This window comes from Salvelinus namaycush, chromosome 5 (assembly GCF_016432855.1).
Source record: "Salvelinus namaycush isolate Seneca chromosome 5, SaNama_1.0, whole genome shotgun sequence".
NCBI classification, from domain to species: Eukaryota; Metazoa; Chordata; class Actinopteri; order Salmoniformes; family Salmonidae; genus Salvelinus; species Salvelinus namaycush.
The window spans coordinates 47,151,851-47,179,131 of NC_052311.1; the positions used below are offsets into that span (position 1 = coordinate 47,151,851).

General features: G+C 42.6%; 1 protein-coding gene across 2 annotated transcripts; it reads right to left on the reverse strand.

Moving 5' to 3' along the window:
* Nucleotides 1–14,498: 14,498 nt before the first annotated feature.
* Nucleotides 14,499–26,764, reverse strand: LOC120047572 (myelin-associated glycoprotein-like). 2 transcript variants are annotated; one of them, XM_038993103.1, is made up of 10 exons: nt 26,719–26,764; nt 24,214–24,582; nt 23,608–23,904; nt 22,893–23,150; nt 17,461–17,721; nt 17,022–17,324; nt 16,628–16,727; nt 15,865–15,967; nt 15,418–15,471; nt 14,499–14,704 (listed from the first exon to the last, which is right to left on the reverse strand). In XM_038993103.1, exons 1-10 carry the CDS (start codon nt 26,762–26,764, stop codon nt 14,543–14,545), a joined length of 1,953 nt encoding a protein of 650 aa, XP_038849031.1. In that variant the 3' UTR covers nt 14,499–14,542. The 2 variants fall into 2 exon arrangements, with proteins under 2 accessions (XP_038849031.1, XP_038849032.1); XM_038993104.1 differs by lacking the exon at nt 15,418–15,471 and having other exon boundaries at nt 14,543–14,704.
* Nucleotides 26,765–27,281: the final 517 nt, after the last annotated feature.

Here is a 27,281-nt window from a genome sequence, read left to right on the forward strand (position 1 = left end):
TTTACACACATACTCCCCTGCATGTTCTCTTGTCATGTTAGAGATGGTGAGAGCGGCCAGTCCAGAGTTATTCTGTTCCAAAGCTGTTGTCCCATTCTTACTCCAGGTGATAGATGGTTGTGGTGGGTAGCTGTCAACAAAGCAAGACAGATTCAGGGTATCACCCTCTCTCACTGTGTTACTACCAGAGATCTTGGGTTCCTTCACATCTAGAAAAGAAAGTATATAATCAGTTAATCATGGTCATGAAAAATAACTGTTGAAGCACAACAAAAGGTTGGGTTGTTCAAAGTAAGGTCAGATGATGTAGGCTACTTACGAGTCACATTCAAAGTCACTGTCTCCTCAGTGGTGATGTTCCCTTTGAATGTCACTTGGCACGTGACCTTGGTGGTGTGGTGCTCTGCTGAAGGTGTAAAGTTCAAAGTTGAGAAGTGGGTTATTGGGACGCTGGTCAGATCCTCTCTCTTTTGTATAGTGGTGTTGTCTCTGAGCGCAGTGATGTTGTCTCCTGTCCCTCTCCCTCTCCATGTCCATGTGATGTGAGGAGGAGTTCCAGAGCAGATCCCCGGGGCGGTGCAGGTCAGGGTCGCTGGTTCTCCTTCTGTCAGAGGAGGAGTCAACACTGAGGGCTTCTGGGTCAGAGCTGGAGACAGGAAATAGAAACACAGACTGAGGCCTAGATTCAATCAGGATCGTGGAAGATCCGCACAATAGCGTGATTTACATTTAGAGGCAATGCTCCCGTATTAATGGTAAATGCACATGTCGGCTCAATAGGAATTCACCTTTACATTTAAGTCGCGCTATAACATGGATTTTGTATCCATGTAGAAAACAGCAGAAACATATACTCATATAAATTATGAAATCATAGTGCCGGTTTAGAAAATAAACACTTTGAAATGGGAGACTTGGGGAATCTTGGGTTTTGTAAATTGGATCTACGTATGTTGCAGTCAGTGTACATGATTAATTACACTAAAGTAATACTCATGTCACTGTAACTAACAGTAATAGTTATGCTGTACCTTTCACTGCAATTTTCATTTTCTCTGGGGATGTAAATTTACTTCTATTTCCCCTGTTAAATGATCCGGACAGTCTTAATTGATAGTCTCCGTCATCAGTCTTAGTGATGTCGTTGATGATTATACTGCAGTTCTTCTTTGTCAGGTCTGTCTCCAGTAGTGACACTCGACTTCTATAACCCTCCTGAGCTATAGAGGAATTCTTTGAGTGGAAAATAGAGTCCGTTTCGAGTTTAATAGAACATTGTGCATCAGGGCATTTAAACCATATTGCTGTGCGAGCAGTGAAGTTATCAGGGTGAGTGAACGAACATGGAATAACAGCACATAGTCCAGCCTGTGGTGTTATCTCTGCTGGACTGAAGGTGATGTTGATTGGTGCTGGAGGGGCCTTATCTGACGGAGGGAAATTAATACAGTCATGAGTAATACAAGAAGCACTGATACTACTTCACTTGTTCATTAAAAATAAATATGACATAGTATCTGTTGGGATGTATTCCATATGTATACTAACAATAGTAGTGATAAAAGGACCTTACTTTGGCATGTGGTTCTCTCTGTCAGAGAGAGAAGTAGAGCTGCCCAGATTAGGACCCACATCCTGCCTCTACTGCCTCTATGAATCAACCACAACACCGGGGTCTCTCTCCTCTTTCTCTAATGGTCACTATCTCTGCCTCTGTCTACTGGTCTGGAGCAGGAGACAAGTGTGAAATAGAATATGAAATGGTGTTGTGATAATAACAACATATAGCAATACACATCGGATATGAATATTTAATTACACCTTTATGAGTGCTACATTGGCATTCATAACAATCTTCTTAGCACTTTTATTCAACTAAGATGTATTTTGCTGTAATGCATAGAGAGGATGTCAAAGAAACATTTATGGTCACAGTTCATATGAATGCTTTCTTCACAATTGCTCATAAATATATTGAACTACATTCATAAATATTTATTCCTATGCTATTTAAAGCCTTATGAAGCAATGTGTTTTAATTCCATAAATTAATAATATTACCATTACATTACATAGCCATAATCAAGTTTTAACAGTCATTCAATGTAACGAGACAAAAATATATAGTGGTTCATTAGCTTGTCTTTTGATCCATGCAGAGAATAAGACTGAATCAGCACATTACCTCTCTCTGTGTGCTCTCTCTTCCTATTGACTGTGAGCCCTGTGTGAGTCTCTGATGGGTGTGAACTGTCACCTCATGTCCCCAGTCTGTTACTCCTCCCTCTAACCTGGTGCAGCAATCCAGGAAGTCCCTCTGTACTGCATACCACCCAGCCATACTGTACTATATCTAGACCATAATCAACCCAAAGACATCAACTAACCAATCAAACCCCACCAATCCACACCAATCAACCAATCTTGATCAATACTGCAATCCCCTTGCCTTGTATATTCAGATGCAGCTTTATTTCACTATAAGAAAGTTTCTATAAGATTTCTATTAGAAAATGTGTACATATTTCAAGATTGGCTGTTTGTAACATGTGCATGTGAATTATATGGAGAATGCCTTGCATTGGATAGAGACAAGCTAGCAATAGTCTCACTGTTTTTGATGCCCTCTGTGGCAAAGGGTAGGAATCTGCAGGGTAGGGTTAAATGGAGAAGACACATTTCGGTTGAATGCGTTCAGCTGTGCAACTGACTAGGTAATCCCTTTATTATCAACGTTAGAGGCTACTGGGTTGTATTCAATATATTTTTGTGATGGTTTTATACCACAATCTTTCACGTATACAGACATATCAGACCCACTTTTGAAGAGTGATGATTCCTCTTTCACCGTTACATTATGTTGACTTAAGAACAAGAAGACATGGTAATAATGCAGCTGATCACAGCCTGAAATGGAAGAAATGTGTTGCAACAATGCCTGATAAAGTATCAGTAATGTGTAAACTGTCAGATGAATTTCAGTGTCATTGTGTAGTTGTAATAGAAGTGCATGTAGTCATAAACAGTTTAGTTCCTCTTTACACTTTGTGACTGTGATATTTGCTACTTTTGTTAGGTTGGGTGTTACTTCCCCGAAATACTTACATTTAAACTCTACACCATGTTCCTTGAAATATACAGTGCCTTCGGAATGTATTCAGACCCCTTAGCTTTTTCCACATTTTGTTACGTTACAGCCTTATTCTAAAAGGAATTAAATAAATAAAACATCTCATACATCTACACACAATACCCCACAATGACAAGGGCAAAACAATGTTTTTAGCAATGTTTGCAAATGTATTAAAAACAGAAAACAGAAAACAGGAAACAGAAATACCTTATTTCAATAAGTATTCAGACCCTTTGCTATGAAACTCGAAATTGAGCTCAGGTGCATCCTATTTCCATTGCTCATCCTTGAGATGTTTTTACAACTTGATTGGAGTCCACCTGTAAATAAATTCAATTGATTGGACATGATTTGGAAATGCACACACCTGTCTATGTAAGGTCCCACAGTTGATGGCGCATGTCAGAGCAAAAACTAAGCCATGAGGTCGAAGGAATTGATTGTAGAGCTCCGAGACAGGATTGTTTCAAGGCACAGATCTGGGGAAGGGTACCAAAAGATGTATGCAGCATTGAAGGTCCCAAAGAACACAGTGGCCTACATCAGTCTTAATTGGAAGAAGTTTGGAAACACCATGACTACCTAGAGCTGGCCACCCGGCCAAACTGAGCAATCTGGGGAGAAGGGCAAGATTCTCTAGTCTGATGAAATCAAGATTTAACGTCTGGAGGAAAGCATGGTGGTAAGAGCATCATGCTGTGGTGATGTTTTTTAGCTGCAGGGACTGTGAGAATAGTCAGGATCGAGTGAAAGATGAACGGATCAAACTACAGAGAGATCCTTGATGAAAACCTACTTCAGAGCGCTCAGGACGTCAGACTGGGGGGAAGGTGCACCTTCCAACAGTACAATGACACTGGGCACACAGCCAAGACAACGCAGGAGTGGCTTCGGTACAAGTCTCTGAATGTCCCTGAGTGACCCAGCCAGAGCCCTGACTGGAACCTGATCTAACATCTCTGGAGAGACCCTAAAATAGCTGTGCAGCGACGCTCCCCATCCAACCTGACAGAGCTTGTGAGGCTCTGCAGAGAAGAACGGGAGAAACTCCACATTTACAGATGTGTCAACCTTGTAGCTTCATACCCAAGAAGACTCTAGGCTGTAATCGCTGTAAAAGGTGCTAATCAGATGGCGCCGGAGGGGATGGCTGCCGTTTTATGGACTCTTAACTTCACTAGGCTTCGGGGCAGCATTCGGAATTTTGGATGAAAAGCGTGCCCAAATCAAACTGTCTGCTACTCAGTCCCAGAATATAGGATATGCATATAATTAGTAGATTTGGATAGAAAACACTCTAAAGTTTCCAAAACTGTTAAAATAATGTCTGGGAGTATAACAGAACTGATTTGGCAGGTGAAAACCCGAGGAAAATCCAACCAGGAAGTACTATTATTTTGAAAGGTTGTTTTTCCATTGAAAGCCTATCCACCATACAAAGACTTAGGACCCAGTTCATGAGCTCTGTGCCTTCCTCTACATGTGACCAGTCTTTAGGCATTGTTTCAGGCTTTTACTCTGAAGAATTAGGGAGATACACCACTTTCAATCAGTGACCAGTGGAAATTTCCATTCATCAGCCATGCGCCCTGATCGTGAACGCGCCTTTCTCGTTTCTCCTTTCATATTGACAAAGCTTTTGTCCGGTTGAAATATTATTGATTATTTATGACAAAAACAACCGGAGGGTTGATTTTAAACATCATTTGACATGTTTCTACTAACTTTTATTGTACTTCTTTTGACTTTTCGTCCTAGAATTAGTGCACGCGCCTTCTGCATTCGGATTACTGGACAAAACGTGCGAACAACAAGGAGGTTTTTGTACATAAATGATGGACATTATCGAACAAAACAAACATTTATTGTGGAACTGGGATTCCTGGGAGTGCATTCTGATGAAGATCATCAAATGTAAGTGAATATTTATAATGTTATTTCTGACTTCTGTTGACTGCACAATATGGCGGATATCTTTTTGGCTTGATTTGTCGTCTGAGCTCCGTACTCAGATTATTGCATGGTTTGCTTTTTCCGTCAAGTTCTTTTTAAATCTGACACAGCGGTTGCATTAAGGAGAAGTGGATCTAAAATGCCATGCAAGGGGCCTCCCGGGTGGCGCAGTGGTCTAGGGCACTGCATCGCAGTGCTAACTGCGCCACCAGAGTCTCTGGGTTCGCGCCCAGGCTCTGTCGCAGCCGGCCGCGACCGGGAGGTCCGTGGGGCGACGCACAATTGGCATAGCGTCGTCCGGGTTAGGGAGGGTTTGGCCGGTAGGGATATCCTTGTCTCATCGCGCTCCAGCGACTCCTGTGGCGGGCCGGGCGCAGTGCGCGCTAACCAAGGGGGCCAGGTGCACGGTGTTTCCTCCGACACATTGGTGCGGCTGGCTTCCGGGTTGGAGGCGCGCTGTGTTAAGAAGCAGTGCGGCTGCGCTGTGTTAAGAAGCAGTGCGGCTTGGTTGGGTTGTGCTTCGGAGGACGCATGGCTTTCGACCTTCGTCTCTCCCGAGCCCGTACGGGAGTTGTAGCGATGAGACAAGATAGTAATTACTAGCGATTGGATACCACGAAAATTGGGGAGAAAATGGGATAAAAATTTTAGAAAAAAAAGAAGAAAAAAAGCCATGCATAACAGTTATATCTTTTATCAATGTTTATTATGAGTATTTCTGTAAATTGATGTGGCTCTCTGCAAAATCACCGGATATTTTGGAACTACTGAACATAAAGCGCCAATGTAAACTCAGATTTTTGGATATAAAATTAACTTTACCCGAACAAAACATACATCTATTGTGTAACATGAAGTCCTATGAGTGTCATCTGATGAAGATCATCACAGGTTAGTGATTTAATTTTATCTATATTTCTGCTTTTTGTGACTCCTCTCTTTGGCTGGAAAAATGGCTGTGTTTTTCTGTGACTTGGGTCTGACCTAACATAAACTTTTGGTTTGCTTTCGTCGTAAAGCCTTTTTGAAATCGGACACTGTGGCTGGATTTACAACAAGTGTATCTTTAAAATGGTGTAAAATACATGTATGGACGAGGTGAGACGCTACCGTCCCACATACCCTAGAGAGGTTTTAACCAACCATGTTATTTTGTTTGTTTTTTCGCATTGTTTGTAACTTATTTTGTACATAATGTTGCTGCTACCATCTCTTATGACCGAAAATAGCTTCTGGACATCAGAACAGCGATTACTCACCTTGAACTGGACAAATCATTTTTCTTTAATGAGTCGGACGAGATGGATTTACTCCAGACACCCGACAAGGCCCTCATCCCATCATTCGCAGGAGAAAGAGACCGAGATATCGCAGAAGGAGGTCGGGGTGCCTTGTAAGGTTCCGGCGATGAGTGGCTAATCTGCCTTTACCATCGGTACTATTGGCCAACTTACAATTGTTGGATAATAAAGTGGACGAACTATAAGCACGCATATCCTACCAACGGGACATTAAAAAGTGTAATATCGTATGTTCCACCGATTTGTGGCTGAACGATGACATGAATAACATACAGCTGGCGGGTTATACACTATCGGCAGGAAAGAACAGCAGCCTCTGGTAAGACAATGGGTGGCGGTCTATGTATATTTGTAAACAACAGCTGGTGCACGATATCTAAGGAAGTTTCAAGGCTTTGCTCGCCTGAGACCACCTTTAGGCTGTAGACCACCTTTACTCCACACACAGAGACGCGAACAAAGCTCTCCCTCGCCCTCCATTTGGCAAATCTGACAATAATTCTATTTTCCTGATTCCTGCTTACAAGCAATAACTAAAGCAGGAAGCACCAGTGACTCGGTCAATAAAAAAGTGGTCAGATAAAGCAGATGCTAAGCTACAGGACTGTTTTGATAGCACACTGGAATATGTTCCGGGATTCATCCGATGGCATTGAGGTGTACACCACATCAGTCACTGGCTTCATCAATAAGTGCATAGATGACATCGTCCCCACAGGACTAAGATCGAATCGTACTACACCGGCTCCAACGCTCGTCAGATCTGGCAGGGCTTGCAAACTATTACAGACTACAAAGGGAAGCACAGCCGCGAGCTGCCCAGTAACACATGCCTACCAGATGAGCTAAATTACTTCTATATTCGCTTCAAGGCAAGTAACACTGAAACATGCATGAGAACATCAGCTGTTCCAGATGACTGTGTGATCACGCTCTCCCAAGCCGATGTGAGTAGGACATTTAAACAGGTCAACATTCACAAGGCCGCAGGGCCAGACGGATTACCAGGACGTGTTGTCCGAGCATGCGCTGACCAACTGGCAAGTGTCTTCACTGACATTTTCAACCTCTCCCTGTCTGAGTCTGTAATACCAACATGTTTCAAGCAGACCACCATACTCCCTGTGCCCAAGAACACTAAGGTAACCTGCCTAAACGACTACCGACCCGTAGCACTCACGTCTGTAGCCATGAAGTGCTGTGAAAGGCTGGTCATGGCTCACATCAACACAATTATCCCAGAAACCCTAGACCCACTCTAATTTGCATACCGCCCCAACAGACTCACAGATGATGCGATCTCTATTGCACTCCACACTGCCCTTTCACACATTGACAAAAGGAACACCTATGTGAGAATGCTATTCATTGACTACAGCTCAGCATTTCACACCATAGTGCCCTCAAAGCTCATCACTAAGCTAAGGACCCTGGGACTAAACACCTCCCTCTGCAACTGGATCCTGAACTTCCTGATGGGCTGCCTCCAGGTGGTAAGGGTAGGTAACAACACATCCGCCATGCTGATCCTCAACACGGGGGCCCCTCAGGGGTGCGTGCTCAGTCCCCTCCTGTACTCCCTGTCCACTCATATCTGCATGGCCAGGCACAACTCCATCATCATCATTAAGTTTGCTGATGACACAACAGTGGCAGGCTTCATCACCGACAACGATGTGACAGATTAGAGGGAGGAGGTCAGAGACCTGGCCATGTGGTGCCAGGACAACAACCTCTCCCTCAACGTGATCAAGACAAAGCAGATGATTATGGACTACAGGAAAAGGAGGACCAAGCACACACCCATTATCATCGACTGGGCTGTAGTGGAGCAGGTTTAAATCTTCAAGTTCCTTGGTGTCCTCATAACCAACAAACTAACACGATCCAAGCACACGAAGTCAGTCGTGAAGAGGGCACGACAAAACCTATTTCCCCTCAGAAGACTGAAAATATTTGGCATGGGTCCTCAGATCCTCAAAAGGTTATACAGCTGCACCATCAAGATCATCTTAACTGGTTGCATCACTGCCTGGTAGGGCAACTGCTTGGCCTCCGACCGCAAGGCACTACAGAGGGTAGTGCGTACGGCCCAGTACATCACTGGGGCAAAGCATCCTGCCATCCAGTACCTCTATACCAGGCAGTATCAGAGGAAGGCCCTAAAAATTGTCAATGACTCTAGCCACCTTAGTCATAGACTGTTCTCTCTGCTACCGCACTGCAAGCGGTACCGGAGTGCCAATCTAGGTCCAAGAGGCTTTTAAACAGCTACTTCTCTCTGTTTATTATCTATGCATAGTCAATTTAATAACTCTACCTACATGTACATATTACCTCGACTAACCGGTGCCCCCGCACATTGACTCTGTACCGGTACTGTAACGGCAGTCGTAATCCTCCTCCTCGGACGAGGAGAGGCGAGACGGATCGGACCAATACGCAGAGTGGCTAGTTTCCATAGTGATTTAATAATTAACAAAAACAATATGCGATACAAAATAACTACCGTGACAGTCCTGTGTGGCGGAACACTGACACAAGAACAAACACCCACAAAACACCCGTGAAACCCCGGCTGCCTTAGTATGATTCTCAATCAGGGACAACGATTGACAGCTGCCTCTGATTGAGAATCATACCAGGCCGAACACAAAACCCCATCATAGAAAATCACACATAGATAGCCCACCCCAACTCACGCCCTGACCAACTAAATAAATACAAGAAAAAGGAAAAACAGGTCAGGAACGTGACAGGTACCCCCTGTATATATTCTCGCTATTGTTATTTTACTGCTGCTCTTTAATTATTTGTTACATTTATTTCTTATTTTTGTAGGTATTTTTCTAAAAACTGCGCTTTTGGTTAAGGGCTTGTAATCATTTCAGTGTAAGGTCCCATGTGACAACTAACATTTGATTTGAACAAAGTACTGAGTAAAGGGTCTGAATGTAATTTAATGTACATTAATGTACATTTACATTTTCCAAAATTTCTAGAAACCTGTTTTTGTTTTGTCAGTATGGGGTATAGTGTGTAGACTGATGGAAAAAAAACTATTTTATATATTTTAGAATAAGGCTGTAATGTACAAAATGTGGAAAAAGTCAAGGGGTCTGAAAACTTTCCGAATGCACTGTATATGTTGTTTATACTCAGTTATTGCAGAGTTTAATAAACTATAGTTTTATAAAATCACCTCTTTATAAAACACATTGTTTCATGATTCGGACTAGGCCCCTTAGTTCCAGTGAAGGGAAATCTTGAGGCTACGGCATACAATGACATTCTAGACGATTCTGTGCTTCCATCTTTGTGGCAACAGTTTGGGGAAGGCCTTTTCCTGTTTCAGCATGACAATGCCCCCATGCACAATGCCCCCGTGCGAGGTCCAAATAGAAATGATTTGTCGAGATCGGTGTGGAAGAACTTTACTGGCCTGCACAGAGCCCAGACCCTCAACCCCATCCAACACCTTTGGGATGAATTGGAACGCCAACTGTGAAACAGGCCGAATCGCCCAACATCAGTGCCCGTGACTAAATGGAAGCAATCCCCGCAGCAATGTTCCAAAATCTAGTAAAAAGCCTTCCCAGAAGTGGAGGCTGTTGTGGAGGCTGTTACAGCAGCAAAAGGGGGACCAACTCCATACTGATTCCCATGATTTTGGAATGAGACGTTTGATGAGCAGGTGTCCACTTACTTTTGGTCATGTAGTGTATTGTCAGTTACCACATTTCCATCCACAACGTTTATGCTGGTAAAGTCATACCGTTTAAAAAAATAATAATGCCAACTGATGGAACCAGGAAGTTTTGATGATACAATTTTATAAATGCAGACAGATCATTTGTACGTTCAACATGGTGGGATATCTTTGTGTCGGTAAAAATGTATTATGCGAGAAATAGCAGTGGAAAATCATGCACTGATTATATCTGCAGCAAGTCAGTTTGGTGGAAACGTGTACATTTTATTCCGCATGAAAATCTGTCGCCAATTGGATGGAAACCTGGCTAGTGGGGGAAAGAGTAGAGCTAAAGTAGAATAGTGTTGGACCAATTAAACAAAGTGTTTTCCTACCAATTAATTTTTTTACACTTCCCATAGATATCCCTGGGTCAGAGAAGAGTGACGTTGCAGTCTATCCCTTGATAATTGTTGGTCTGTTCCTCAGCCTTAATGTGGCCCTCCTTGTCTATCTGACCAGTGCTTGTAAATGGTAAGACAACATTACAATCCCACAGTTTCATACATGGGGACATATGGCATAAGGTCAGGTGCCAATGAAATGCTTATCACTGTTATATTAAGAATTTTTTATCAATAAGTTATCCAAGGTAGGACTGTCTGAGCGAGGTAAATTATAATCAAGGAAAACTTTAAGCTCCGTTTGGCTAACTGAAATTTGCAACCAGAGAATGTAGCCTAGCGGTTAGAGAGGCAAACCAGGAGGGTTTCCGGTTCGAATTCCAGATCCGATGAGGAAAAAGTCTGGTGTGAAGTGAGCTGGCAACTGGAGGGTTGCTGGTATCAAATATTTGATGCCATTGCGTGCCCTTGACCAACCCCCCACAACAGCACCCAGTGGCAGGTTAGTGTTTTTGGCCTGAATCTCATTCTCGAGGCAGCTCTGCAGAGTGGTCACCAGCTGAAATGGCCAAAAGTAATAAAATGTGATTTTAAACCGACTTAACCCTAACGTTAACCACACAGCTAACCCTAATGCTTAACCTAACCTTAAATTAAGACTACAAATCTTTGCAGCTGACCCATCTAGCGAAATTCACTCCATTCTGTAAATCTTAACCTGCCGCAAAGTGTGGCAGCCCCCCACATCTCTCCAAAATATTTCTGTATGTGTATGTATGTGTGTCTTTCGGAGGGTTTGGGTTAAAAGAGGAAGTCAAATTTCGGTTAGACCTTGTGTGCAACTGACCAATAAAGTGATATTAATCTTAATAAAGAGGTTGCAACATACTGTACAGTAGCTGTTCCCTTTATGCTACTACTTTCAGTACTGAAAAAAATTGGCTCTAAAATCATGTCAGTTAACAGTGTTTCTGTGACTTAAATAGCAAAAAGGTGAAGAGAAGATACTACCTACATCTCATTGGACAAAGCAAACATGTCTCCCGAATATGACCTCATCACCCCAAATCCCCAATGATCCTCTGCTTGTGATAAACTTCTATTTTATTTTAGCATTTGGTTCAGAGGCTTGATTTAGCTTTTTTATTTCAATTCCAATTATTTTCTATTGCAATACGTTGTTTTTTTTTGTTTGTTTTTTTACCCCTGAAAGCATTTTTATGTGAATTAATTCAACCACTTTTTCAGAATAATGTCACAGGATTTTTGCACAAAAAAAAAATCTATTCTAACGAATTGTGTAGTATTTTATGTAAAAGCACATAAGGAAGCTACCCGTTTTTATCTTCCTCATGTTCAACTATGTTGCAAATATTATCAAGTGAAATGGAAATGGTTTAAAATAAAGCTTTGTGTGATGTAGCTACTGCAAACAATGAGGGGTGGTGTGGGGGGAATAACTGTTACATACTGTATCAATAAAGTAATACTAATACATGGAGATATATAATGTATTCAGGGTGTATTTTCCATACTGTTTTGGGTATGAGAGAAGAGATAAACTATATAGACAACAAACTGAACTAGTCACATTCTCTGTTGTTTACATTATTTATTTGTTGTTTGGAACCAAAGAAAGATGGCTTTGCTTGAGGCGGGACAGACTTGTAAAATAAAGAGAATGATCAAACATCATCACAGAGCTCTTATTGTCATTAAGTAATAACAGTGCTAATTTGCAGAAGGATTGCAGAATTCTGATCGGAATTATTGTGTCAAAGATATAAAAAAGAAATCATCACAATAATAATAATGAACACCACAAAGTAAAGAAAGTACAAATCTGCTTTACAACACACTATGTGACAAACAAATTAGATAAGACATGAACATCGCTTCTCCATTTTGTTTCCAGGTTTAGAAAGAAATAAACCCCCCATGAGGCGTTCAAGAGAACTGACGACAGTAAGTGTTCCTAACCGGATGTCCATATTGGCGTGTCTCAATGTTTGGTAACACATCTTGACCGCTCTGCCATTAGGTCTAGTGACTTAACCATGTCAGAGCAATTACATAAAATATGTTATTAACAGTCATGACAACTGACATAAGCTTGACACTGTCATGGCACAAATCTTTGCTTCAGTCAGTTTATTGGCGTAGCATACCGCTAGCCAACTCATTTACATAAATACAAATTTGTGTCATGGCAGTGTAAAGGGTTGTCAGTATTTTGACATCAGTTTTCATGACCGAAAATGACATGTGTTATGTTATGACAGCGTTATGTCACCCTTATGACAGAGAATTAAAGTGTTACTGAACCTGTAACCGACTTGCCTGTGTAAACCATTGTTGTAAAAGTGAGCATGTACATACCGTAGTGTATTTACACATATGGCTGACAGCATAATAGTCATGCAGGGTATTTATTTACAATAAGTATACTGGTATCCTTTTACCCATCCATATGCAGCGTATTAATATTTTATTAACAGTCATTGTTATTTAGTGTTGCCATTAGTGAGCTTGGAGATTACATTACATGAGTTGATCAATTATATTTGAATAGCACAACCAACTGGTATAACAGCTTCAATGATGTGCCACTCAAATGCCTCATCTGATCCAACCCTATAGGATTATTCATCGATTTCACACTTCACAACCATTGAAGAAGACATTTTGTGGGAAGCGGTCTCAGGTAAAGTGATCTTTTGAAACAGCCACAGTGATCAGTGTTCGCTGATCTTTCAGCACTGTTTACATACACACACACATTGTCTCAACGAGATACATTTTTGGCCTGCTGTGCGAGTGTTACAGTGGAGTCATGTATGCCAGATTGATCCCAAAATGTATTCTAACCCATTGGTTCCCATTTAAGGATAAGTTAACACTTCCCCTTAGCAAAACAGAGAAATCGTCCAAAAATACTAGTAATTGAATCATGGGCAACGGCATAAATAGAACATTCTGTGTTACCCCGGCATATTTCCTCAAGAGCAAAACACAATGCAATCAGTGCTTATAATGCATAAAAACAAAAAAATCAGGCCACTTCTTGCACGAGCAGAACCTTGTGTTCGAGGCTCGACAAACCTCTAAGAGTATCCATCTTCTCTCTTTATATAAAATCAAAGAAATATTCATTTCTCATCATCATCAAAAGCCACGGAGTCACAGCACACATCACTATTGAACTATATGTGGGAACAGAATATGTGAGAAGAAGATGACTGGCTTCAATTGGATGTGTACCAGGCCCGACGTTTGTTGAACACTGGTCAGTGTTGACAACCACTGGATCAGGAAGAGAGAAGAGATCCCTCATTTCCTCCAGATCCAGGGTCAGAAATAGAGATAAGAAAAGAAAAAGCACAAAACACACCCCTTTCCCTGACACTTCGACTGGCAGCGGACACAGTGGAGAAGAACTATAATGGACGGATCTAGACAGTTAGTCTGGTATCCAAACTGATTGCGCTGCGTTTAACAGGAAAACTGGTGAGCGCAGCGTTCAATCTGGTTTAACCAGGCTAGCTATGAGTATGATATAGGGTGACATACAGAAGGGGAGCCCCAGAAAAGCAATGCCAACAATTAACGGTGTAGAGATGGAAATAGCAACATTGAATCTAGATGATACAGTACAGTACAGTAACTAACACATTGCACCTGTTGTGAGGGAATTGTTTGACTATGAACAATAGAGTAAGAGCTGGGAGACCGACAGCTGCTGATAATACAAAGATCATTTTACATTGTCCACTGGGCCGTGTTCTGACCCTGCAAGTAGCTACCAGCAGTCCTGGGTGGCGAGATGTAACTGGGGTTCCCCTTGGAGGCTTGGGGGTCGACTAACGGGGACGTCATTTGAGATGATTCAGGGACGGGCGGAGATGATGGGGGTTCTTGGTGTGATGGTGAAGGTTGGTGATGGTGTCTACGGGGGAGGGGGGAAGAAGTTTGAAGAGGGGGCGAATGACGTGAGGAGGGGGTCAACAACATGGCTGCCACTGTGTCCCGCGGTGACGATGGGTCAGGGAAGGATCGCGATTCATTTGGCCTTGATCTCGGTGTAGTCGCTGCCGTCATCCCCCCTCCCTGAGGCCCCCCCATCCCTGGAGCGCCCCCCCAGAAACTGCAGGGCGGCGTAGTTCAGCTCTTGCCTCTCCAGGTCTGCCATAGAGCCCACAGGTTGATAATCCCCGTCTTCTCCCTGTTGAAGGTACGGAAAGAGAGAAGGCCCATTCAGAATCACAGGTTATATCAGCACAGTGCCACCAATGCCATTGACACCTCAGAACATTCAGAGTATAAAGGGATAACATGACAGACATTGAGAGAGGAGAAAGGAGGGTTTGTAGTTATTGGTGAGCAGAGGCGTAAAACAAGGAGATTGAGGCGGTTTAGCATATCCTGTTAGTATCGAGGCAGCCGTGCAACAGTAGTCGTGGAAATCAAAGGCAATACAGCACATGGAAGCTGATCTCAGACAGCAGACGACTGTGGGCCAGATCTGGTTGTTTTGTGACACATACAATGTGGCTCAGTTCTGGCACCACAATGAGTCATATGGCCCAGATCTGGTCCGAATGTAGGAGATGCGAACTGGGGGAGGGTTGGCACTTTGCTTATGGGCCATCTCTGGCTTGAGTTATGTGGCCCTAACAACTTCCCATAGTTACTTTTGGTCTGAATGTGGGCCACATTGCCAGGCAAGGTCTGGACATTTCATGCTACAGATCCACTTCAGGACCGTAACACCAACCACACCAAGTGGTTAACTGGGTAAAATGGTAAGTCGTAATATTGTAGATTAGAGCCAAATTTGGGCCATCGTATAATTTTGCTGTCTGTGATGTGTGAGGGATGCTGTCTACCACTGGGACTTGGAGTTGGGATTGGGGCTGGGTTGTTTAGGAACCTTACCGTGCTCTCCTCTAGAATGGAGTTAAACTTTGAGCCCAGAAGCTCTGTCTTAAGCTGTGCAAGAGTAAGGGAAGAGAAAACAGAGACAGAAGAACGCAGAGAAGCGATGAAGCAGAAAACAGTGGTTTGGAGAGGCTATGGTCGCAGCTACACCAGTGGTACTGTGATAGATAGCTATAGTGGTACTGGGATTCTCAGGCTAGGCCAGTAGTTGGCTGGGGAAGTTTACATTTTCTCTTTAACATAAGAGGTCATATAGGTTTTTGATTATTTATGAGTATCTCCACGGAATGAACCTGACTTTACATCAAAAATAGGACATGAATTGAACGGGTATAGTATAGTTTCAGTATCAGCAACGGGTAAGCTATCATTCTCCCGTTTAAGACAGATCTGAGAATGGTCATTATCATCATTATAGTCATCATCATCATCAACATGTCTCACCACTTTCTTCCTCAGACATTGTTTGTCCTTCTTGACTGTGCTGTAGTACAGCGCTGGGTTCTCCAGTTTAGAGACCAGGTCCTGCCCAGGGTTGCCATTCTCTCTGGGGGGTGGAGTTACAAGATCAGACTCGGTCTCATGGCCAATAACTCAGGGCGACACTCCAAGCCTGGGCATCCATTTTAAAACAAGGGCCTGTTTCCCAACGCAGTTAATAATCTACAGGCCTATGGTTCATGGTTGTGGTCGACGTTCATGGTTGTGGTTATTGTTTCATGGGTTTAGTTGCGGTTGAGCCGGCACCCTCTCTTGGAGCGACTTTCAGTAAAAGCTTTTGTCGGAATGTGATGTATTGGTATAATGCTGAAGCACCTTAGTTAAGTAGGCTACCGTGGCTGTATTTTTAGCATAGCAGGTCAAGGGTACAAAGCAGTATCAAAGCAGGGAATTGAGCCTGCAAACTATAGGCTACGGTTAGTCTGGCTTGCTAACCCCACTCCACCAGGCAGCCATTTTGGATCTCCATCTCAGAAATGGGACTAGGGATGGCAAATTAATTGAACTCGCTCTGGCGTTAGCATAACTTATGACTATGATTCTCAAGTCCGTTCATCGATCAATCATTCACTCATGAATACACAGAGGTGTTTTAGAATGGATGGCTAGGCTGAAGTGTTTCCTTATCGTCAATTCAAACAGGAAATGACCTGTACCTGTAACTCGCATTGACCCCTGTCACAGTTAGTGAAGGGTGGATACTCACTTCTTGTTGTTATGGCCCACATATCTCACTGCTGCGATGATGAAGGCGATGACAGCCACTCCACCGATGGTGCCAACGATCACTGCCATCATGTACTTCTCTAACATCGGACAAGAACATCATATTGAAGACAGTGTAGAAACATAAAATACTGTTTAGCTAGGTCCTGGTACTATAACTTATTTACATTCATGATAATGCCATTGCCATACCAAGCCAATGGGGTAGCCAGTTTATGCGCTTACTTATACAGTCAATCTAGATATCATATAAAGTTACTACACTTCTCATTTCAGTTCAATCGCTCATGTATGCTTGGCTATACAACGTATAGCATTTTAATTGTATGGATTTGTTTCTGTGTTTAACCATAAACTTGAACTTGTGTACTCACTCTCCTGCTGTAACTCCAGATGAAAGCTCTCCGACCCGTATATGTTGCTAATGCTGCAGTGCACATTGACAGCACCGTTGCCCAAGCGCTCACCCTTCTCCCGTAGTTTTATCATGCCCGTGGACGTGTGGCCGTCCGTGTGCGTGTAGTAGTTGTAGCGGCCGTCCGTGTCGTTGATGGTGATGTTCTTGTCGGGGAGGTAGAACTCGATGATGGGCTCAGGGTTACCCGTAGCCATGCAAACACACTGGACTCCCTCCCTCACCACCGTGCACTTGGACTCTTCCAGAAGGACAGGGGCATCTAAAGAGAGGGTGGAGGTAGGGGTATGACTGACATGTAGAGTGGGATGACATGGTGTAGCGTGGTGTAATGTAGGTGGTACAATACGATATGATACCATATGTTATGATTCCACATGACATGATGACCCACTCACATTCCACAGTGATGTTGAGGGAGCTGCTGGCTCGTCCGTGTTCGTTCTCTGCCAGGCAGCGGTACTGTCCGTCTCCCTGAGGGGTGAGCTCCAGAAGCTCCAGCACAGACACCTCCTCGGCCGTGATGGTGCCCACCAGCTCCCCGTCCTTCACCCAGGTGAGGGTGGGTGCGGGATTGCCTTTGGTGCTACATTGCAGGGAGATGGAGGAACCTTCCAAAATGGTCAGGGAGCCATTTACCACTGGCTCACTGGGAGGATCTGCAGGGAGGATAGAGAGGGGATGAAAGGTAGAGTTATATGAGGAGAAAGAAAGGAGTTAAAATGTTTTACTTTGTATAAACAAGAGCAAGAAGCTATGGGCCAGGTTTATCACATGACTAATACATCGTTATATACAGTGGGGGGGGGGAGTATTTAATCAGCCACCAATTGTGCAAGTTCTCCCACTTAAAAAGATGAGAGAGGCCTGTAATTTTCATCATAGGTACACTTCAACTATGACAGACAAAATGAGAAAAAGAAATCCAGAAAATCACATTGTAGGATTTTTAATGAATTTATTTGCAAATTATGGTGGAAAATAAGTATTTGGTCACCTACAAACAAGCAAGATTTCTGGCTCTCACAGACCTGTAACTTCTTCTTTAAGAGGCTCCTCTGTCCTCCACTCGTTACCTGTATTAATGGCACCTGTTTGAACTTGTTATCAGTATAAAAGACACCTGTCCACAACCTCAAACAGTCACATGCCAAACTCCACTATGGCCAAGACCAAAGAGCTGTCAAAAGACACCAGAAACAAAATTGTAGACCTGCACCAGGCTGGGAAGACTGAATCTGCAATAGGTAAGCAGCTTGGTTTGAAGAAATCAACTGTGGGAGCAATTATTAGGAAATGGAAGACATACAAGACCACTGATAATCTCCCTCAATCTGGGGCTCCACGCAGATCTCACCCCGTGGGGTCAAAATGATCACAAGAACGGTGAGCAAAAATCCCAGAACCACACGGGGGGACCTAGTGAATGACCTGCAGAGAGCTGGGACCAAAGTAACAAAGCCTACCATCAGTAACACACTACGCCACCAGGGACTCAAATCCTGCAGTGCCAGACGTGTCCCCCTGCTTAAGCCAGTACATGTCCAGGCCCGTCTGAAGTTTGCTAGAGAGCATTTGGATGATCCAGAAGAAGATTGGGAGAATGTCATATGGTCAGATGAAACCAAAATAGAACTTTTTGGTAAAAACTCAACTCGTCGTGTTTGGAGGACAAAGAATGCTGAGTTGCATCCAAAGAACACCATACCTACTGTGAAGCATGGGGGTGGAAACATCATGCTTTGGGGCTGTTTTTCTGCAAAGGGACCAGGACGACTGATCCGTGTAAAGGACAGAATGAATGGGGCCATGTATCGTGAGATTTTGAGTGAAAACCTCCTTCCATCAGCAAGGGCATTGAAGATGAAACGTGGCTGGGTCTTTCAGCATGACAATGATCCCAAACACACCGCCCGGGCAACAAAGGAGTGGCTTCGTAAGAAGCATTTCAAGGTCCTGGAGTGGCCTAGCCAGTCACCAGATCTCAACCCCATAGAAAATCTTTGGAGGGAGTTGAAAGTCCGTGTTGCCCAGCAACAGCCCCAAAACATCACTGCTCTAGAGGAGATCTGCATGGAGGAATTGGCCAAAATACCAGCAACAGTGTGTGAAAACCTTGTGAAGACTTACAGAAAACGTTTGACCTCTGTCATTGCCAACAAAGGGTATATAACAAAGTATTGAGATAAACTTTTGTAATTGACCAAATACTTATTTTCCACCATAATTTGCAAATAAATTCATTAAAAATCCTACAATGTGATTTTCTGGATTTTTTTATTTATTTTGTCTGTCATAGTTGAAGTGTACCTATGATGAAAATTACAGGCCTCTCTCATCTTTTTAAGTGGGAGAACTTGCACAATTGGTGGCTGACTAAATACTTTTTTTGCCCCACTGTATATTGCGTGTCACTACTTCACAGGAGAGGCATTTGACTGCAAACATTTAATTTTTTTCATCAAAATAAGTTTTGGGGTAGAAATGCCTTCTGGATCATGTGAACTTTCATGTGCCTTAATAACAAACATGTATGCCATCTGTAAATATGAATACAATTGTTAAATTACGAGCCTAGTTGGTTTAGCCACGGATAAAGTCAGGAACCTTCCCACTAGCCATGATTGGCTGAGATAATGGATGGGCTGGACATGCCGAGAGATGAGTTCGGATTGGTCTGCCATGTAGCATGCTTCTGTCTATAATGAGCTGCTCAGTATGTCTAGGGAATCCTTTCTTACGCAGATTTTTGGGGGAAAGATAGTTTTCCACTTTCTGGAGGACTGAGTTTTGAAATCAGTGGAATTCCCGGTGGAAGCAGAGTATGATAGCTAAGGAGATGGAGAACATTCAGGCGTTTGATAGCAAATGCGGAGGGAGTCGAAAAGAAAACACAGAAGTCTGTTGTGTAAAACACCTGTCTCTGGATTACATCTTCAAAACTAAGGGCAACCATGTCATCCGTGACAGAGAGGAAAAAGCGTTCATCCATGTACTGTATACAGGTAAGAGAGTATAGCTAGCTACATTTTCAGATATTATACATTTCTAATTTTGTCAGAAAGTCGTTTTCATTGCAAGTTAAAGCGTACTGTTAGCTGTGTAGTAATATTATTCGTATCTCAGAGCCATTTGCTAGTTTAGCTATCTGTAGATTCATGCAGGGTACTAATGCTATGAGTTGGGATAATGTTTCATTGTTTAGCTAGCTAGCTAGTTATCTACATGTCTAAACAAAAGACTCCACTATGCAAGTAACCATTTCACTGTACAGTTTACACCTTCTGTATCCTTTGATTTACTTTGATTTTATTTGATAAAGTGTGTGTTTACCAGAGACTGTAAGGTGAAGAACAGCATGAACTGCACCAAAGTCAGATATAACGTTAGACCAACGAGACAGTGTCCAAGTTCTAAAATTCTCTGATAGAATGCCCTGCTTTTACACTCACAACCACAAGCTATTTTCTGTAATTAGCGAACCCGTTAACTTCTTGTCAATAGGGGGTGCTGTTAGCACTTTGTAATAATTACGTTCCCAAATTAAACTGCCTCGTACTCAATTCTTGCTCGTACAATATGCATATTATTATTACTATTGGATAGAAAACACTCTCTAGTTTCTAAAACCGTTTGAATTATATCTGTGAGTGAAACAGAACTGGACTTAGAGCAATTTTCCTATGTGGATGTGAGAATGCAAAATTTTGCTGGCTGTTCTCAGATCTGTTTATAAATCTGCCTGTCTTCTATTGGTTGAGATGCACTGCATACGCCTTCCCCTGGTTGTTAGCGAATAGTGAGACTTGAAATGGAGTCTCTAGTCAGATCTGAAAGGTTATAAATGGCTTGGGAAGAAAAGTACTGGTCTTTTCCCTCTTCGCTCTGGCGCAGGAAGGAGCTTGGCATATCGTACTAGAACCTTCGGTTATAACTCTTAGAAATATCCGGCTGTGTTTTTATTCGATATAGGTGTTAAAGACATCATAATGTTGTTATTTTAAACCGAATTATATCAGTTTATGTCAGTATATTGCGATTTTCTGATATTTATTAGTGTTGCGTTCTAGGGAGTTGGTGATGTCTGGACCCCATGGCTAATGTTTACTGCTAATTGCAACGTTGAAGAGGACATTCTACAACCGAGCAACGATTCTTTTGGACAAAGGACACCTTTCCCAAGATTCTGATGGGAGTTCATCAAAAAGTAAGAACTATTTATGCTGATAATTCGTTGTTCTGTTGAAAAATGTTAAATGCATAAGCCGCCATTAATTTCAGTGTAGCCTCGCTTTAACGCACACTGTATGTTGTAGTAACGTTAATTTAAAAAATGTAACACAGCGATTGCATTAAGAACTAATTTGTCTTTCATTTGCTGTCCAACCTGTATTTTTTAGTCAAGTTTATGATTATTTATTGATTAGAATAGGTGCCTCTCCAAAGATTTCTCCCGACATTTTCTGGGCAGCTTGGCAACTTTTCTCATTGTATAACCACGATTTGTGCCGCTAAATATGCACATTTTCGAACAAACTCTATATGCATTGTGTAATATGATGTTATAGGACTGTCATCTGAAGAATTCTGAGAAGGTTAGTGAAAAAATTTATATATTTTGGTGGTTTATACGTTATCGCTATTTTTGGCTTGAATCAATGCTGTTGTGATGTTTGCTATTGTGGTAAGCTAATATAACGCTATATTGTGTTTTCGCTGTAAAACACTTAGAAAATCTGAAATATTGTCTGGATTCACAAGATCTGTGTCTTTCATTTGCTGTACGCTGTGTATTTTTAAGAAATGTTTTATGATGAGTAATTAGGTAATACACGATGGTCTCTGTAGTTATTCTAGTTGCTTTGGTGAGAGTTGTGATGGTGGCTGCAATGGTAAACTATGATTTATACCTGAAATATGCACATTTTTCTAACAAAACATATGCTATACAATAAATATGTTATCAGACTGTCATCTGATGAAGTTGTTTCTTGGTTAGTGGCTATTTATATCTTTATTTGGTCGAATTTGTGATAGCTACTGATGGAGTAAAAAACTGGTGGAGTAAAAAAAGTGGTGTCTTTTGCTAACGTGGTTTAGCTAATAGATTTACATATTGTGTCTTCCCTGTAAAACATTTTAAAAATCAGAAATGATGGCTGGATTCACAAGATGTGTATCTTTCATCTGGTGTCTTGGACTTGTGATTTAATGATATTTAGATGCTAGTATTTACTTGTGACGCTATGCTAGGCTATGCTAGTCAGCTTTTTTACTGATGGGGGTGCTCCCGGATCCGGGTTTGGGAGGAATTAGAAGTTAACTTGTAAATAATGATCTTGTTGTGAGTTTATTTTCCTGGAATAATTAATTGATAACTGTTTACAGACATGTTGATAGACCAGCCTTTAGTCTTGAAATCTTGTTTAGTACATGACCATACTCACTGTTTAGCACATTGCCTCACATGTGAATCCTTAAAGAGATGGGTGGGGCTATGTCTTAAGAGGGTGTGAACAATGCTTAATGAGTGTAGACAAAGAAGAGCTCTCCAGTAGGTCTACCAAAACATTCAAGTGTAATTTTCTTAAAAGTGGGGTTACAAGTTTATCAACTTTTAAAGCAGAATTACTTTCCCATTGTTCCTCATCTGCAGTGTGTGATATACTATTTTCTAGCTCTGAGTCTTTACTTTTCGGTCGGTCACATATGTCACTGCAAATGACATAAACTAAAATGTCAGCTTGGTTGACATACTGTATAACTACAATGGTTAAATGTAACTATTTTTGATTATTCCAGAAACACCATGTTGCACAATGACACTTACACAAGACGGCCAGGTACATGGATGCGTTCATGACGCCGTAGACATTTTCCCCCACGCAGGTGTAGATGCCCTCCTCAGAGGGGGTTAAGTCCTCCAGGGAGAGCGAGGCGTTGGAAGCCGTGTCCCACTGCAGCTCCTGGTCCCCAAACAGCCAGGAGATCCTGGGAGGAGGGTTACTGTCCACCTCGCAGTGCAGCGTTACCGAGCTGCCCTCCATCACCTCCGCAGACACGTTCACCCACACCGAGCGAGGGGCATCTGGGGTGAGAGGAAGGGGAAGGTGGGGTTAGACGTGTAAAAGTGACAAGTGTATAACCTGGTTAAACCCGACCCAACACTGCACTCATCATTGTTTCAAAGAAAAACAAAAGGTGAAATGTAGAAAAACAGGTTTGGATGCCAGGCTAACATACCCAATGCGTAGCATGTCACAATCATGCAATATATTTCTAAATCATGTTACTATCCTTCTACTTTAGATGAAGAATAATGGATGACTGTAGATATTGACAATGGTTCTACAATGTGTATATCAGAAATATGTGTAACACTGCTCATTTGCATTTGGCGTAGTCGGCAAGATTAGTTTTCCGATATTAATATAATCCCCCACATTACATAATGTGTGCCCTGTTGTGTCCCAATGACACGCTTCTCACAGAATTTGAGGATTCAAAGCTACAGGTTCGGTGACAACAGTCAGTTGGTCACTTACACTTGACATCCAGAGAGATGAGTCTCTCGTAGACCAGGGTGGTGTTGGGATAGTAGACCCTGCAGCCCAGCAGCTGACCGTTGTGTATGGGCCTGGGGGTGAAGATGAGCGTGCTGGACAGCACGGCTGTGTTGCTCTCTTCCACGTAGTCTGAGGTATACTCGGGTTCAGGCAGGTAATCTGTGTACATCCATTGGATCTCTGGGCTATTCTCTGGACAGTTGTCTGGAGCATAGCACGTCAACTCCAGATTCTCGTCAGCGACTATCTCCTCAGGGATGTCAATGTTGGGCTGGTCTGGGGGACAGAGACGACATAAGCGAACGAGTGAAGATTCACCAATTCACAATATTTACCCATTCTCATTAAAACTATAATAATTATAATCCCAGCTAGGGCAATCCTAGCCTGGTCCCAGATATATTTGGGCTTGCCGACTCCTACTGTCATTGTCATGCCTTGTCATGCAAAACAGTGTCCACAGTCGTTGGCAAGACAGCACAAACAGATATGGTACCAGGCAAGGGCAATCCAGCCCATAAATGTGACACATTCAATTGTAAACAATTGTAAACATAACCTCTCAGGGTCTCTCAGCAGGCTTACCCAGCACCTTGAGCTCAGAGAAGTCTGGGTAGGTGTAGATGTTTGCACCGCCCAGGTCGGCACGAAAGTAGTACCTCCCTGAGTGCTCTGTACCTATATTACTGATAAGCAGGGTGCAGTTTCTCTGTTGCAGGTCCCCAATGAGCTTGGTACGCCCTTTGTAACTTTCATGTACGATTTCTGTGCGCGTCTTGATCACCACAGGTGGGAAGAGCTGGGGGTAGGGCTGACCAAAGTACCAGATGCCGTGGGTGCCGCGGTACGGCCTGATACCAGACGGGTACATGAATGTGCAGGGGATGACCACGCAGGAGTTGGTCATGGCCGAGATGTCCCTGGGTATCCATACGTTCCACTGGCCACTGACATCTGAGGGAGGGAAGGGGGGATATGGGACGAAGATTGGAAATGGGAATATTGAGAGCGAAACTGTACACTGAATCAATGACCAATCAATCTACAATACATCCACAGTTTCAAATGGAATCACTGAGAAAAGATGAACAGATAGAGAGAACAGAGGATGATATCATGATGTTCTCCCTGGTTGAGATGGTAAGAGCAGTGACCCTATGTGGAGGAAGCATACGGCACCACTGGCACCACTGTTTAAGTGAGAGGGACAAGTTTGAGTCAAGTTGGGCGCCAGCCAGTCATCAGAGAGCACTGGAACAGTAGGCTGATTCCCTGCTGCCATGTGTGGCAGGACCCTGTGTCTACTCTGTACCCTTATGTTTTAGTATTGTTTGCTGTAAGTTTGACACACTCTAAAAGTCAACTGGGTCAGTACAGTTAAACCACCAAATCGGTTTTACAGTGCAATTGCATACAGTTGAAGTCGGAAGTTTACATACACTTATGTTGGAGTCATTAAAGCTCGTTTTTCAACCACTCCACCAATGTCTTGTTAACAAACTATAGTTTTGGCAAGTCGGTTAGGACATGTACTGTGTTCATGACACAAGTCATTTTTCCCAACAATTGTTTACAGACAGCTTATTTCACTTATCATTCACTGTATCACAATTCCAGTGGGTCAGAAGTTTACATACACTGACTGTGCCTTCAAACAGCTTGGAAAATTCCAGAAAATGATGTCATGGCTTTAGAAGCTTCTGATAGGCTAACTGACATCATTTGAGTCAATTGGAGGTGTACCTGTGGATGTATTTCAAGGCCTACCTCCAAACTCAGTGCCTCTTTGCTTTACATCACGGGAAAATCAAAAGAAATCAGCCAAGAACTCAGATTGTTTTTTAGACCTCCACAAGTCTGGTTCATCGTTGGGAGCAATTTCCCAATGCCTGAAGGAACCACGTTCATCTGTACAAACAATAGTACACAAGTATAAACACCAATGGGACCAGGCAGTCGTCATACTGCTCAGGAAGGAGACGCGTTCTGTCTCCTAGAGATGAACGTACTTTGGTGCGAAAAGTGCAAATCAATCCCAGGACAACAGCAACGGACCTTGTGAAGATGCTGAAGGAAACAGGTACAAAAGTATCTATATCCACAGTAAAACGAGTCCTATATCAACATAACCTGAAAGGTCGCTCAGCAAGGAAGAAGCCACTGCTCCAAAACCACCATAAAAAAGACGGTTTGCAACTGCACATGGGGACAAAGATCGTACTTTTTGGAGAAATGTCCTCTGGTCTGATGAAACAAAAATAAAACTGTTTGGCCATAATGACCATCATTATGTTTGGAGGAAAAAGGGGGAGGCTTGCAAGCCAAAGAACACCATCCCAACTGTGAAGCACGGGGGTGGCATCATCATGTTGTGGGGGTGCTTTCCTGCAGGAGGGACTGGTGCACTTCACAAAATAGATGGCATCATGGAAAATGATGTGGATATATTGAAGCAACATCTCAAGACATCAGTCAGGAAGTTAAAGCTTGGTCGCAAAGGGGGATTCCAAATGGACAGTGACCCCAAGCATACTTCCAAAGTTGTGGCAAAATGGCTTAAGGACAACAAAGTCAAGGTATTGGAGTGGCCATCACAAAGCCCTGACCTCAATCCAAAATTCACCCAACTTATTGTGGGAAGCTTGTGGAAGGCTACCCTAAATGTTTGACCAAAGTTAAACAATTTAAAGGCAATGCTACCAAATACTAATTGAGTGTATGTAAACTTCTGACCCACTGGGAATGTGATGAAAGAAATAAAAGCTGAAATAAATCATTCTCTCTGCTTTTATTCTGACATTTCACATTCTTAAAATAAAGTGGTGATCCTAACTGACCTAAGACAGGGAATGTTTACTAGGATTAAATGTCAGGAATTGTGAAAGACTGAGTTTAAATGCAATTGGCTAAGGTGTATGTAAACTTCCGACTTCAACTGTATGTAAACTTCCGACTTCAACTGTATCTAGATTACTTTGTTTCTAGTATTACATTTGTAGTCTTGAAATGAATTTCCCCAGTCTGAGTTATTGTGGTGTAATCGAGTAGTTATTCACACTGAATAGGGAATGAGAAACATAAGAGTTTTACCTTTGATGATTAGCAACACTGGCAGAAGCAGCTCCAAACACCACATGGCGTCTATTTAACCCTGAACCGGAGACCTCTGCAACAGACATCAGACCTCAATTACACAGCCACAACTTCACCCTTTACCATTCTGTTCTGGACCAATGGAGCCCAATGCTATGTGATATACACTGCTCAAAAAAATAAAGGGAACACTTAAACAACACAATGTAACTCCAAGTCAATCACACTTCTGTGAAATCAAACTAAGTGGTTAGGAAGCAACACTGATTGACAATAAATTTCACATGCTGTTGTGCAAATGGAATAGACAAAAGGTGGAAATTATAGGCAATTAGCAAGACACCCCCAAAAAAGGAATGGTTCTGCAGGTGGTGACCACACACCACTTCTCAGTTCCTATGCTTCCTGGCTGATGTTTTGGTCACTTTTGAATGCTGGCGGTGCTTTCACTCTAGTGGTAGCATGAGACGGAGTCTACAACCCACACAAGTGGCTCAGGTAGTGCAGCTCATCCAGGATGGCACATCAATGCGAGCTGTGGCAAAAAGGTTTGCTGTGTC